The sequence below is a fragment of the Lepisosteus platostomus genome, chromosome 14 (assembly GCF_059453375.1).
Source record: "Lepisosteus platostomus isolate fLepPlt1 chromosome 14, fLepPlt1.hap1, whole genome shotgun sequence".
Classification (NCBI taxonomy): domain Eukaryota; kingdom Metazoa; phylum Chordata; class Actinopteri; order Semionotiformes; family Lepisosteidae; genus Lepisosteus; species Lepisosteus platostomus.
The window spans coordinates 19,672,566-19,688,718 of NC_142624.1; the positions used below are offsets into that span (position 1 = coordinate 19,672,566).

A 16,153-nucleotide genomic window follows, 5' to 3' on the forward strand; every position below is an offset into this window, starting at 1 on the left:
ATAAAATGTTGCTACAGAATAAGCTAGAGCACTATTAATTCAACAATACACTAGATATAGGAGGAGAGAGAAAGATGCTTTTGGCTGTTAACCATCACCATAGTTTTTTTCAAGTTTAATGGATCTGATTCTTTGATGAGTATAGGACAAGACTGACATCTGCTCTTGAACTTAATCTGTAAAAAAACAGAAAGTGTTTTCTTGTCTTGACTGTCTGCGATACTACAGTGACTTCAAAGCAATGGATTTTAAAGTTACTGGTATAGCAATTATCACTAGTAGATACAACACACTATTGGACGTTAATGAGCGTGGCACCGACCAATACATTAACTGGTTTTTACAACAGTCTAGTGGGAAGGTACAAAAATGATGATGTGAGCTGGAGTGTTCAGTTCTACAGAACTCCACTTCTAGGGATTAATAGCAATCTGATTGCACAACATGAATCAAGTCCTGGGATCTCACTTGCTGCCATTCCAGTGGGCTCTTTCTGTGAGAAGAGCCCTAAAGGACAACACATGCCAGCTATCTTCCAAGATGAGAATGTTACAGTTGGGCATCATGGCACAACTTGTCAGGCTTATCCAGGCACTCTTTAAAAGAGGAACGGGACAAAATCCCACAAGAGATCTGCAACCTAGTGTGAAGTATGCATTGCAGATGCACTACTTGTACCACTTCAAACAGTGGCCAAAACAAACAGGCTACTACTAGCCTGTGAATTTCACTGTTGATCAACCCTATTGAAACTAAATGCTAATCAGTGTAATGAATTAAACTATGACATACTGGTTCAATAAAATGTTACTGCACCTGCTACATAACAATTGTCATTTACCTGGAAACGTAGTGAATTTGCTACAGTTATAAGTGATAGGCTTCTTTGATGCTTAAACAATATAAATAAAACAATAGGTATAGAAACAAAAGGTATATGGAGAAGACCAAATGATATCAAACTCATTACTGTAGTACTGAATTATATGGTACTGCAAAAAAACATAAGACTTCAGACTAACTGACCACAGTTCAAATAGGTACAGTAGCTGCATCAGCATGCATAGGCTACAAAGGAACAACTAAAGGTATATTCCATGCTGAAAAGTGAAGAAAATAAATGGTAGGTGATATGACTACATTACTGTATGATTAATACTGAAATGAGACAATTCTATTGCACACGGAAAGAGTGACTGATTGATTTAGTCAGTAACCACTGAGAGCTCATAAAGCCCTGTGCTGGCTATGATTGTTGCTGAAAAATCAAGCTACTGTAGTATTTATTTGTATATATAAAATTTGTTTTGTACTTAACTACGTTTCACATTATTTATAATTTCCTAAAGCACACACACTTATATCAGACTAGATTTATTGACAAGAGAGATAGATTTTGGTATTGTAAACTGTGATACTTTATTACAAAACTGGAGGTTTCAGAATTCAGCAGTTAGTGGTGTTGCCTCACAGCTCTTGTGTTCAGGGTTCAAATCCAGACTTGGCCAGCCTCCTGTGTGAGTTTCCATTATTCTTACCATGCTTTTGTTCCAGCTCAACTCTCAATAAATTATGTGACACCATGATTGGCTTTAGCAGGCCTTTTTATAATTAACTTTAAGTTGAAAACAATTTAACAGCTCTCTTGCAAGTGAATACTTCAACTAAGGTGTCAATTAAGCAACTCAAAATGAAAACCAGAACCTAAATAGATTTTGTCCTAGGAGGATTCTTATGAAGTTTTGTTTTTTTACAGATGTGTGCCTAAAAATCTAGTTTAAAACAGAATCATATTGGAGGAATGGAGAACGTCATGTAAAACCTGGCTTTCTGACTTTTACAAATGAAAACAAGGTGACAAGCTAGTTGGGCGAAATGTCCTCTTCTTGTTTGTTAGGTAGCATCTAACTGATCTTACAATCTCCAGCTATTTCTTAGAAGATGCTAGAGTATCAGCATGACTTGGTAACTTCTTCCAGATGCCCACAGCCCTTTGTATAATAGTGACGTGCTGTTCTAAATACACTGTCCTTTAGTTAAAACTGGGAAACCAGTCTGTGATGGGATATATAAATACTACTTAGCCAACATGATTTCATAATGCTAGAAAGCATAATTGTTTAAAGAATTATTTATGTTTGCTTCTTCTATATTAAGTTTATATGATCAGTCTATCACATATTCTTCCATTTGTTTTGTAACACATGGCAGCCTGGGTCAGTCAAGAACCTCTACATAGTGGAAAAATATTAAACCCTCAACAGTGCAGATTTCTTACCAGCTGTGTCCTGTCCTGCCTCGGCCGGTTTCATGCTCCCAACATGAGGGGGAAGAAGCACACACCGCTCCTCCTCCACCCGCTGTGTGAACTCCAGCTTACACTTCAGGCACTGTAGACGCTCACACTCGGGCTGCCCCTGGGAGACCTTGTGCACATTCTCCTCGGCGATTCGAGTAAGGACTTCCGCTAACGACTGGAACACCCAATATAAATAAATTGGAAACACTTGAAAGGGGTTATCATGGATGAAAAAAAACTTCCAGGAATCGGTTGCATAAGCAATATGTACTATTGATATAACTCATCCTCGTTAAAGAGAAAACATACAATTGACCACTATAAGGGAGGTCAAAATGCTTCCTGAAGGTGATATTTAAAACTTTGCATCTAGCCAATTTAGTTTACTAGTGATGATGTAGATTACATAAAAAATGTATTATGCAAAGTAAAACTTGTCTTTAGGAAATATCTTGATCGTTTAGGGCTAAAACCACACTGTACAATATGTTCACAAAATACAGAGTCAGCCTCAATAATTATAGTCCTCCTAGCTACAGTCACCTAGCTTTGAAGCTTGAGAGCATGGAACTGAATTAAGGCTTTTGGCAGAAACAAGATGAAACATGTTCCACTACTAATGGAACAAACCAAAGATTATTCTACACTTGAACACACTTTAAATCATAAACCTTTTCACTGTTGTAATTACCAATCTCCCAGAGTCCTTTTTGTGTGTTGTTCAAACTAATCCCAAAGACAATATATTATGTCAATTCCACAATTTCATGACTCAAGGCTACAGTCTTTTAAAAAAAAATCCATATGTTGATCACAGGAGTAAACCACATCTTTAAAATCAAACCACGTCTTACAAACAGTGATAAAAGATAAGTGGCAAATTGCAGTGATCAGGTTTTGTTGGTCTTCTTCCAAAATCTCTTCATGTTTACCTGCAAGGCTTGCTGTGGATCCTCATCCAACATTACATACTGCCGCCTCTGTCGTGCTCGACTAATGTAACTGAAGTGCAGTTCCAGGACTGGAAGGGATATTTCCTCTCCCTGTGACAGGTGGGTAAAAAAAATAATCAAGCTTTAAGTTTTTTGTAATTCTCTCCAGACTGATAAGCATCAACTACTCTATTTTGATTTCCTCTCAAAATCTCTTTGGACTGTAGCATGATGTTTTTCTTACTTGTTACCCAATTATTTAATCTTAATTACCCTCTTAATTGTGATAAGGTAACCACGGGTTCATTTATGTGATTTATTTCACACACACACTGAATCTTAATTATTATTATGTTTTACTCTGTAAACTACTGCATCTCAAAAAATATTAAACTGGAAAATCTGAACCCATTTGGCTATTTAAGAAAAGACTATTTTTGGCTAAACAAGGTATAATAGCAAGAAACTGAAATTCCAATAATTACACTGGGAGTTTACAAACTTTTTCTCAGCCCTGTAGATATATTTTCCTCCTTAAAGGGAAAATATACAGCAGATGTCATCTCTCTCAAACATCATCAAATTCTCTTATGCCATAAACACATCTGCGATTGTGTTTAGATACATTTTATCGTTGTTTTTTTAAAGCATAAGGGGGACTTAAGAATTGATCATCTTTAGAAAATCAGTCAATGACACTCTGAATTCTTTTAAAATCAACTGATTTTACTCTATTAAAAGATCTTTGATGGTTTTAGAGTTTATCAAAAAGTTCACCACATTAACACACCCATTAAATCTTAAAGATGTACTTATACATTAAGTATAAGTAATCATTAAGTAGTACAGCTTTGTGCTGAAAACGTTAACCAAAATGCATTTGTTCTCCATCTAACAAAGACTGACCTTTTCTGTCCAGGTGGCCTGGGAGGCAGTGACCTCTCTGAGGCTGTCCAGCTCTAACTTGGCCAAAATTCTACCACTCTTCATGTCCACTTCCAACACATGGCCTGGTTTCACCCGTAGGAAGAGTCGTGAGACTGTTTCCTTGGGACACTTGTCCACTGGTAACACACCCACCACTAGGGGCACACAAAGATCAACTAGACAACAGGGAAGGAGAGAAAGAGATGAGAAGAGATTAAATCTGAAACAGAACAGCTTTATACTTGGCAGAAGACACAAAAACACAAAAAGTGACTATCAGTTTACAGTGCTTCACCCTCTATATACACAGCTGCATGATTCTGCTGTACTCTAAAAACTTGGAAAGGACAAAAAATCCTGTGAATCAGGCAGTACAAAAAATAACTATCCAAACAAGCAAAATGTACAAGAGGTGTGCAGGCGCCTTCTGTTGCTTTGTTGCTCTGGGAATATTTATTTTAGATACATTACAGAATAATAAAAATTGCACTTTCTCAAAGGTAGTGGCAGGCACTGTGAGTAGGGAAGTTTAAATGTTTAGCAGACAAACTGCAAGATGATAAAATTGAAGTGTTTTAATGCTGTGGACTATAAAGAACAATTACATTTCAGAGACCTTGCAGCTGGATTATCCAATTATTTTAATCTCAGAAATAATCTTATAGGATATTACTTTTTAAAATAGACTTTTTGCTTGGGAGATTATAGTGGCTTATTCAATTACAAATATGATTCTGCTTACCTTCAAAATCATCTTCCTCTTCCTCCAGCTGTTCTTTCCCTTCTTCCTCTGGGCCCTCACTCTCCAACTCTTGGGCAGATACCTCAAGAGTAGGCTCACTCCATTCCAAAACCGATTCAGTGCCTTCCTGGCTGTGTCCAGTATACTGAAGGGTAGATTCTGTATCTTCTACTTCAGACATTTCTTCTTTAGGCTCAGATGTTAAGAGAGGGCCAATCAGACTCTTCACTTGTGGGCCCTGTGATCCTGTTTTGGGGTTGACCACTATCTGGTGTGGAGCTCTTGGATTTTGATCCACTGTCATGTTAGCTAGTGGGCTTTGCTTGGGAACTTCTGATCCCGTATCTGCTTGTATCACTTGTGTGCCTTCCAGGTGGTGTTTGTACTGCAGCCAGTCTTCACCCAGCTGGTGCCGGAAGCTGTCCATTCTTTCTATCGCCTTCTGATGAGGTAACACAATGTCTGTGGAACAAAAATCTACATTTCACCATTCCAGATGTCATAGACAGGAGCAATTATTTTGTAGCATCATAATTTCTTATGTTTTCCAATTTATTCATACACTGCATTTGTTCAAAAGAAATGTATTAGAAAATCTGCAATCTTGCCTCAAATCTGTAATCAAACTAAATAAAAAAGCAAAGTTGAACCTATCCTTCATATTTCACCATGTAGTGGTTAGTTATTCACCTTGTGGGTTCACTACTAAGACATTCACTGTGATAATACAGTGTAAAATGTTCTTACTAGCATCAGTAATATTCTAGTCACCTTTTTCATAGTTATCTTTCATGAACATTTTAACCACCAAGTTACATGAACTATTTGATTGCTGGAGTATTATGAAGAGCTTACGCTACATCTTACCAAGTGAGGCATTCTGGGCCCTAGATTCATAGTCTGTGTCACTGGGCTCAGAAATGCTGGCTCTTCTCACTTTGATCTTACTCTGAAAGAAAATGCGAAATATGAAAAAAAACACCAATGCCATCTGAACACTTAACTGTTACAGAATTAGACTGCTTTCTTAAATGCTCTATCAAAATATTAGGTCAATCCTTTGTGACATGTATTAAAAAGCAAGAAAAATGACAGAGAACACTTTCTTCTAAATTGCTTTTGGTTGAAAAAAAATGTAGAAAGAAATGTAGAACGTAAAACGTATTTTACAGAACAAATACTGAAAACGTAATCACAATGAAGATTTTAGCCAACAGTCACTTAAAGCTGATTTAAGAAAAAACATAACACCAACAACAACATAAAAAATTGGAAACACTGTTTTGGTTTATTTAAAAAAAAAACATTTTAAAATTAACTGAATGACCAAAGAAGCGACATCACCATCACCCCTACCTTTGATTTCTTTCGACAAAGTCGTGCTGCTCCAGATTCACTTAAGGACAGACTGTCACTCAACTCTCCCCCTCCACTGGACACATCCTGGGTACCACGCTCTGATAAGATCACTTCCTGAGGGGTGTTTTGCACAATCTGTCCAATCAACTGGCCTGGTTTTGGCAGGACCTTTGAAAAGATCAATTCCACCAGTTAAAGAGTGAAATATACAGTAAATAGTGCAAATAGTAAAGCAACTGAAATAATAGAAATATTATTTATCTACAATTTCACTACAGTAGCATAATGACATACACTAGTCAACAATTAATTCAGTTTAGACAAAAAATAAAAATACTCACTGCTAATTCACTGGCTGACAGAAGGCAACCATCTAGCTTGAGCTGAAAAATGAAATTCAAAATATTACAAGCAATTCATGGTAATTCAAATCAATGGATGTACACTTACCTAGTTACCCAACCCCCTGAAATAATACCTACTATAATATCTGGCTACTGAAAGGCACTTTTAGCTTAAGTGAGTGCCGTGATAGTGGGGAGGGAAGGGGAATCACTGACTGTTAAAGTAAACATAAGATAACACTGAAACATTACAACATTACAAATGTTTTAAGACTAAAAGGCTAGTGTAAGTCAGATGATAAATCTATACTACATGCAATTTGTTTAAATCGCAGTCCTTAGCAACAACTGAATACAGCCCAGTTATTACAGAGCCATTTTATTCTTACTAAATTTCAGAACATTAGTCTGGATGCCAGCCAGATGGTAGAAGAACTGAAAACAGATATAATGGAAAAAAAGCTTGACTGAAATCACTTGGAATGCAGAGGTATCATATACTCACTTTAAGACAGGCAGCTTTTGGAGAAATATGCTTGATTACAGAAAAACGGTGAGCTCGCTGAAAGTATAATGGGTTACCCTCCAGCTTGAGCTAAGGTGTCAAAAGAACACAATTATTTGGTATGTTTTGCACAATAGAACAGCAAGGCTTTCTTCTGCTGTAATAGCGCTGAAATGTTTAATACCACAGTAGAAAATATAAAAAATACCTTTGGCTTAGAAACATAGGAAATTGTTTGCAGTCAAGTAAGCATAACTATAGCTCTAAATATTAGCATATTTAATAGGCATGTACTTTTTAACACATCTTTTCTTTTGTTATATTCGTTAGTCTTCGAAAGACGTGGATATTTTCTAGTCATTTGCAGACTATACTGTGACATTTGTCAGAGCATTAAGTATACAAAGGCCACTTAAAGGAGTTAATTTTAATTTAAAACATAAGAATAGTTACAAATGAGAGGAGACCATTTAGTCCAACTAATCTATTTGGTAGTTAGCAGATAATTGATCCAAGGATCTCATCCAGCTGTTTTGTGAAAGAAGCCAGGGTATTTATTGGCTTCAACAACATGGCTGGGCAGTTTGCTCCATATTCCCATCACCCTTTGGGTAAAGAAGTACCTTCTGTTCTCAGTGTTAAATGCACTTCTACACAGTTTCCACCACTCAGGAATCTGACTAGAAGCAGAAAGCTTTTGTCTTTGTTTTAGAATAACGTAAGTATTTTTTCAAACTTGGATATATGAGAGATGACAGAACATCTGTCATGCATTATGTGGTTTTGTTTCTTAAATAAGCAAAGTGAAGTGCATAGCACAAAAAAAAAAAAACATGCTTTGTTACTGGAACTCAAAGGTAGCCCCAAGATGCTGTCAACAAATTTCCAGAGCTGTTTATCTTAAGCATGAGGGGGAAGAAATACAAATGTACCTTAAATGCTTATATAACATTGCATGCAAAGATGTGTAATTAATTTCTGCTTCTACTTCCACACATTTAGACAAAAAAACAGCACAAAAACAAGCAGGTATGGGCCTAATTGTCCCTAGAAAACAGTAATTCTGCTCACCGTGCTGAGGCAGTGGAGCTGGGACAGAGGAGCAAGTTGGGAATGTTCCATAAGGAGGTTGTAAGCCAGGTCAAGGTGCTGAAGAGAGGAAAGATGCTCCACTCCTATACAAACATTATGTATTTTATGTCAATGTGACAATGTTTATATATACAGACTATAAGGTATTTAACTTTCACTGTCATTTTTAAGAACAGGAAAACAAACAATACATTTCTCATAGGACACATGGAAGATTTTTACTGTACAAATAAAAAAAAAACACATTTTTGGCTCAAATACCTTAGTCACAGTACATTAAAGTCAGAAACCCAGCACCCAAGATAACCCATAAGTATAGAGTTATTCCACATGAAAACAATCTCCTGTTAACTTAATAAATTTTTATTTTAAATAAATTTCAGTATACAATTTCCTATGGGACAAATGGTTAGTCTGTGATTTATGGGCTAAATGACCAACTATTCTGGACAAAGATGTGTTCAAAATAGACCTGTTTTGGACCCCCACCCTACCATAATTCTCCATACATACAGTGCCTATAGAAAGTCTACACACCCTTTCCAAAGTAACACATTTGGTGGTCTAAGGCCAGTCTGAAATCAAGACACATTAAATAACATTTTTAACTTTATTTACACACTGTAACACATAACCTGCAAGTAAAAAAAAACAATTCTCCAACATTTTGACCTCACCCATCTCAAAACTTGTATACTCATGTTTTTTATTTACATATACTATTGTATAGTAGACCCTAGTTTAATCTTCTATCGTTTTTGTGTTATTCCTGCCATTGGTCAAGTTACACCATTCACTTGAATACAGAGTGTCAGGTCAACCTTCAATGAATGTTGAAGAGAACACAGAAAATATTTCATTTTCACACGAATGAAATCTCCTGATTTCCCCCATTGAATATTTAGGAAAATATTCTATAATGCATATTTTAGTTTGCCACTCAGTCTAAATTATCCTTGCTGAAGACATGAAAATTACCTCAGAAATATAAAAAGAAATTGTTGTTTTTTTAACTTTTCTATTTAAATTAAAACAAATGCATGAGCAAGTTAAGATGAAAGCTTCATGGAGAGAAGTACATCACACAGAGAACTAAGATATTAAAAGAGAAACATAAAAAGCTCTATTTAATTTAATACTTTAAAACACTATATTTAATGTGCCAAAAAGGTAACTCAAACCTATTTTCCAATGTTTCATCCTTAAGTTCAAATTAAGTACTGCCAGCAGCCGGGTGGATTTCTTGGTTGTCCAAAATAAACAAGTTGTGTCAGTCATTTTGTTATCTGATGGCTGATCCCAAAAAAAGGAGTGTGACTGACAAATACCTCCCTGAGGTCTATCCAAAAGAAACAGAGGTTTGATACAGATTTGAAAGATTTGTTTGAATTAGAGGCAAAGTAGGAGACTGGAAGCATGAGACCTTCCTGGCCGAGTGCAAGCTAAGGTAATTGAATTACTATATTATAAATGTTATAAATATGAATACAGGACAGCATGGTGGCACAATGGTTAGCACTGGTGCTTTGCAGTGCTGGGCCCCTGGGTTCAGTTCCTGGGGTTCTAGCCGCGTGAAGTTTGTACGTTATCCCCCTATTCATATGGGTTTCCTCCCGCAATCCAAAGACATACTGGTAGGTAAACTGGCTTCTGGGAAAACTGGTCAACTGGCTTCTGGGAAAACTTGCTGCAAGTGCGTTTGTGTATGTGCCTGTGTCTGCCCAGAGGTGGACTGGCATCCTGTCCAGGGTGTTTCCTGCCTTGCACCTGTTCCTTGCCAGGATAGGCTCTGACTACCCTACTTCCCTGTACTGGATACAGCAATTAGAAAATTGATGTATGGATAAATATTAATACAATAATAACTATACAGTTATTAATAAAGAAATCTTCATCAGACAATTTAACGACACTTTCACACTGTGTTTGGTTGTTTGATGTAAATAGAAGTGACGCTTGGCCTTTGGCATTACATTACTTTGTAATTAAATATAATTACACTTATTATAGCGCTTTTCTGGACACTCCACTCAAAGCGCTTTACAGGTAATGAGGACTCCCCTCCACCTCCACCTGGATGATGCGACGGCAGCCATAGTGCGCCAGAATGCTCACCACACAGAGGCTATCAGTGGGGAGAAGAGCAAAGTAATGAAGCCAATTCATAGATGGGGATTATTAGGAGGCCATGATTGGTAAGGGCCAATGGGAAATTTGGCCAGGACGCCGGGGTTACACCCCTACTCTTTTCGTGAAATGCCCTGGGATTTGTAATGACCACAGAGAGTCAGGACCTCGGTTTTATGTCTCATCCGAAGGACGGTGCCTGTTTACAGTATTGTGTCCGCGTCACTATACTGGGGCATTAGGACCCACATGGACCGCAGGCTGAGCGCCCCCTGCTGGCCCTACTAACACCTCTTCCAGCGGCAACCTTAGTTTTTCCCAGGATGTCTCCCATCCAGGTACTGACCAGGCTCACACCTTCTTAGCTTCAGTGGGTTGCCAGTTGTGAGTTGCAGAGTGATATGGGTGCTGAAAATGTAAAAGTATCCTAAGTATACAAGTATACCACCCAAGTATACTGGAGTATCTTAACAAGAAGAAAGGGAATGTCTTTGAGTGGTCCAGTGAAAGTCCTAATTAAAATCAGACAAAAAAACTGTGGCAAGACTTGACAATTGCTGTCCATCAAAGATCCTCACACAATTTTTAAGAGCTTAACGAAGTTTGCAAAAAAATAGATAAAAATTGCACCTGTCCAAAAACACTCAGCTGAAATTACCGCCAAAGATGCTTCAATCAAGTACTGATAAGGGGGAGAATATTTAAACAATCATTTTATTTTTTGAAACATTTGATTGTTCCACTCATACAAATGTTAAGTTTAAGCATTCAAGTTTTGATTAGACTATACAATACACCTTAAAACGTGTGCATACATTTGTAATTCAACAAAATGGGATATGAAGGGGGTGTAGACTTTCGATTGGCCCAGAATAAGTGAAACCTTGCTGTGGTTGTGAGAACAATATACATTTTATGTATTTAACAGACTAATTAAGCTGTAACTATTGTTAAATAAATGTTGTTGTAAATGTTATATTGACCACTTAAAAACTTTGTTAAAGTTAAAAAGTCTAAATTTTATACCTTGTTTCACAAGATCTGTGCTGAATGTAAGCTGCAAAGCCATGTCCTTGAAACTCAAGTACATCATTTCCACAGTGTGCGCAGATAGTTTCCATGTGACCTAGAGTGCACTTTGGTTTTAAGTTGTAAAGTTTTGAAAGGAAGCAAAGCTACATTTTAATCCCCCTTTCAAATGAATGTAGACCACCTCTGCAAGTGATCTTGGGTTTGATATTCACCTTGGTGTGATAATGTGGCTGTCAAAGAGATGCCTCCCTATGGTTAAAAGATTAGTGATTAGTAAAGTACAGTGCACTGCAATGCCTCCCTAGGTTTGGACCAAGGCTTCTTCTATATGTAATATATTGCTCATGAACTGACTCCACGAAGAGACACCATTGTGCCGCCTTTAATACTTTTTATTAAATCATTTTTACTTTCTGCTAACAGTGAACAGGTTTATATCTTGGTATTTTCACATTCAACACATTTTTAGTGGTATACAAGAAGAGAGTAGGATGGAAAAGTGCAGCGTGAAGTCAGTAGAATGGTATGCACAAAGATGCAAGTGATCTAAATACATAATTGTGAATTCTCTTTAAACTCATGTTCTGTGGAATTGTATTGGTGTGAAATGAACTCAACCTAAAGTGAAAAAGAGGCAGATGAACCACCATTCAAATAACATGCCAATGAACTACATGTGAAAGTGCTCTAACTTCAGCTTTGGAGGATTCATAATTGTGCAAGTATTATCATGATGTAGTTCAAGTAGGTAGCTGCGTCAGCATGTGTAGCCTGCAAAGGAACAACTTAAAGGTTTATTCCATTCTGGAAAAGAGAAGAAAGGAAACACAATGTTTCAGCTTGTGACACCTGAAGAAGGCTCCAAAGCCGAAACGTTGTGTTTCCCTTCTTCTCTTGTCAGCATGGAATAAACCTTTAACTTGTTCCTTTCTCTTATCATGAGTATTTCAGAAATGCACCTGCCATATTTAATGAATATATTCCACTATAAATGTATTTACTATACTATAATGTACTTCATTTGTATAGGGAACAAATAACTAGATACAGCTGTAAGTAAGGAGTCAGTGGTTCAGTGTACACAGTGATGTGCTCACCCAGTTAGAATGACACTGGCACATTAATAAATCAAAAGGTCAGCTTCAGAAACGGTACACAAGAACACAAACTTAAATCACATAAGACAAAGGATTACATTAGTAATCTTCTCTGGTAAAAAAGACACCCTCACATTTTTAGAGACTTTCTGATACACTCTTACCATCGATGGTCTCCAGTTCATTGTTCCTGAGTACGAGAGTGACAAGCTTGGCCCTCCAGCTCTGACCAAGTGTTGGCACTTTCTGAAGAAAGTTATAGCCCAAATTCAAGTGTTCAAGCTCACTAAGAGGCTGCACAAGAAAAAGGAAAATCAACAGCAAATTTGCTTCAGTAAGAATGTTTATAATACTATCTAAAAGGTAACACAACTTTTAACAAAACTCAAACAAGTAAGCAAATGAAAATAAATCTGTCTTCTTAACACAAAAACCAGCGAGAATGCTAGAAGGTTGTTCTTTGTATTCCAATTTAAACTCAAGCCTTTTGGAGACAACTTCTCTAATTCTTCAGTAAAGCAGCTGCATGCTCTGGAGGAATTTTGCTGTTGCCATGTTCCTTATCCAACTCAGAATAAGATTTGCTTATTGCTATTATTATTATTATTATTATTATTGCAATTAATAATGACTGGAATACGAAGCTGGGGCAAAAAGGAGGTGGGCATTACATTTTGTATTTGCATTTGCTTTTTAACTAAATTTAATACAATTCTGATTTTGCTAAAAGAGAATAGAATAGAATTCCAATTTTGGTCATAAGAAGAAATGTCATGTAAGAAGGTTTCATATAATTTTCCATAATAGAGTAAGCTTTGCTATACTGACCCACAGTTACTGTATATACTGTACTACATAATTACACTATGAGACCAAACACCCAGGCAGTTATTGTACAAGTACAAGTTACTTGTACACTTATTGTACAAGTTATTGGCAGTATTGAAGAAGAAAGATGCTTAAAGTGTGTAAGGTCTTACAATGAAGACATTGTTAAAAGTTGAAAGTTTTATAACTGACTTTGTTCCTTAAAAAAAATACAGAGGAAAATGTTTCAGGAGTAAAGCCAATAATGATGTTCAACACTCGCCAAATAAAACATTTTTTTGAATCAATGAAGGTTCACAGTCAAAAAGTGAAAAACAAACACACACAGCACACTCTGCAATGGCAGCTAATTTCAATACAATGCAATTCAATCAGTGAACCAAGTGGTAGAAAAGGTTAGCATCTGAATGGATCACTGTACTGTTCAGTACCTTAATATCTGAGCAGGTGAATTTAAATGTTAGTTTGTGTTTTAGTAATATTCAGCTTAGTACTACCTGTATTCATACTTACCATTAGATATTTAGCACAGTCCTGGATTTTATTATGGCTCAGGTCAAGCGACTTCAGAACATTCAACAAAGTCTGTAAATTAAGAAACCACAAATAAGTCAAAATTATGCTTATGGAATTAAGTTCTGCACTTTCACAAACTGTGAGATTAGAATGTACAGTTTTCATACTGTATGTCCAACTAACCTCATTTCAAATTCTAATCATCCCTACTCAATGTATTTTGAGAAAAAAAAGTAAAGTTTCAACAGATTGATATTATTGTTACTGTTATAATTCAAATATTTATTACACTACATTGTAACTGGCACTGGGCACAAGGGAGGACTACACTCTGCACTCTAAACATACATCACATGTGCATTCAGTCGCAAGAATGTCTTTGTTTTCTGAGAAAAAACAGCAGAGTTTAATACATTAAATAAAGGGAATGCTGACGTGTTTGCAAGGGTTAGTCTGTTAAGGAGACCACAAATGTTGGCACCTCAATTTATTAGGTTGTAATTTTCAGTAGATGGACACTGGCTCATGTACACCAGGAGGTGTACTTAAAAGATGAGATCCAAAATTAAAAAAGATAGAAGCGAAAAACTGAAAGAGAGACAAGAGAGAGTTACAGACCAGTGTATATTACTAGGTTCATCCTTGCCAAACCAAAACCTAAATGTTATTGTGTGCTAATGTGCTTAATATACTTACACTATATTCTACATTTGTGTTCTACACAAATTCTATATTTAATTCAAGGTCTTACCAAGGAGTCATCAAGAGATGTTATGGAATTATAACTGAAGTTCAATGTGTGCAGTTCAAGCCAAGATAATGCTGTACTAAGATCCCCTCCACACAAGGATATCAGTTCCTGTCAAAAAAGGAAAAGAACAGGTTAAGAAAGGTGGGCTAAGTTCTTTACTTGGTATTCAGCATCAAACTAAGCTGCACTGTACTTTTCAAACTGTGGTGAAAAAATAACAGAAGCAGTTTAAAAATCAACCTTCGCTCTTCTAATTCTGCTCTCATTACTGTCCCCCAACTCCATCTACATTGTATTGGTGACAGGGACTTCTCCTGTTATGCCCCCAAGCTCTGGAACTCTCCCCAAGGATATCAGAGAGTCACCTTTTCTAAACTCCTTCAAATCCAGACTCAAAACCCATTTCTTCAGAAAAGCCTTTACTTAACTGGTTCCATTCTTCACCCCTCTTCTTTTCTTAGTACCACCATCCACGGTCTCCTCAATATATTGTAATTGTTTTATCTTGTGTTTTCTTCTTATTTATTGTTGTTGTCATCCTGTAAAGCGCTTTGAGAAGCCACCTTTAAAGGCGCTATATAAAATAAAGTGTATTATTATTATTATTATTATTATTATTATTATTATAAGTGTCTGACCTTGGAAGTAGAAGAATCAGCTGTTTTAAAGAACTTAATAAGTGGGTCAGGGGAGCAAATATTAAAGGTGGAGCAAAGTCTTATAAATAATGGTTCAACACTGTCTTGACCAGCAGACTCATTACTGTTAGTTTTATAATGCCTGACTAGCATTTATTATTCAGTATTGGACTTTGGTATCATCATTCTTTCTCCTAAGTAATTGGAACTGGCAAATGAGAAGGTAATGATTTGTTCTCTATAAATATAACTGAGGTTAGAGAATTGATGGCTTTAATAGTTCATTTTGGAGTTTTTTGATTGCTTGTGTAATGGCATTCATTTCTAATCTGCCTGACAGTAAGCAGATCCTTAGAGGTATGCAACAACATTGGCACTTACATTCCTTTCTGTATTTCATTCCATTCTTTCATTGCTAGTCACACACAGTTCTTTCTCTCCTGTGGAATTTCATATCCTCAGAATCATGATGTCTTGGCGTAAGACCCAACTATGGGGCAAGGTAGTGATCAAATATATGGTGTGTTCAATGGTTGTACAACAAATATAACATTTATTTAGTGTGAGATGAATGACCTGAAGTAAAGGCTACAATAGCTGTATATGTAGATAAAGTAACAAAAGGAAACTGCATCCAGGGAATTCAAGCAGATATGGCTTTGATGCCCCTCCTACAACCTGGTGAGGAATGATGGCCAGGAAGAGAGAAGGAGTGAATGAATGAGGCAGAAACAGAAGGGGTGGAATTCAGAGAAGCATAAGTAGGAGTTACAAATAATGTTGGTGATGTGGAGTAAGTCAGCAGACAACAATAAAAGTCAGCAAAGGAACAAGTAAAGGTTTATTCCATGCTAAAAAGAGGAAAAAAAGAAACAACATTTCGACCGTGGAGCCTTCTTCAGGTGTGAGATATAAGAGGAAAACTGGTAGTTGATAAAGCATGAGAGAACAAAAGCCAGGAGTG

The 16,153-nt window shown here is 36.6% G+C and overlaps 1 protein-coding gene across 1 annotated transcript in view; it reads right to left on the reverse strand.

The window, feature by feature from the left end:
- stk11ip (serine/threonine kinase 11 interacting protein) overlaps positions 1-16,153 on the reverse strand; it is a 49,918-nt gene that overhangs the window by 20,823 nt on the left and 12,942 nt on the right. The window contains exons 6-17 of the mRNA XM_088607393.1: positions 14,552-14,659; positions 13,798-13,869; positions 12,621-12,750; positions 8,180-8,283; positions 7,109-7,198; positions 6,601-6,642; positions 6,257-6,427; positions 5,768-5,849; positions 4,901-5,362; positions 4,138-4,334; positions 3,232-3,342; positions 2,279-2,474 (exon numbers count right to left, since the gene is read on the reverse strand). Of these exons, the coding sequence (XP_088463519.1) occupies positions 2,279-2,474; positions 3,232-3,342; positions 4,138-4,334; positions 4,901-5,362; positions 5,768-5,849; positions 6,257-6,427; positions 6,601-6,642; positions 7,109-7,198; positions 8,180-8,283; positions 12,621-12,750; positions 13,798-13,869; positions 14,552-14,659 (1,765 nt within the window). The remainder of the gene's footprint in view (positions 1-2,278; positions 2,475-3,231; positions 3,343-4,137; positions 4,335-4,900; positions 5,363-5,767; positions 5,850-6,256; positions 6,428-6,600; positions 6,643-7,108; positions 7,199-8,179; positions 8,284-12,620; positions 12,751-13,797; positions 13,870-14,551; positions 14,660-16,153) is intronic.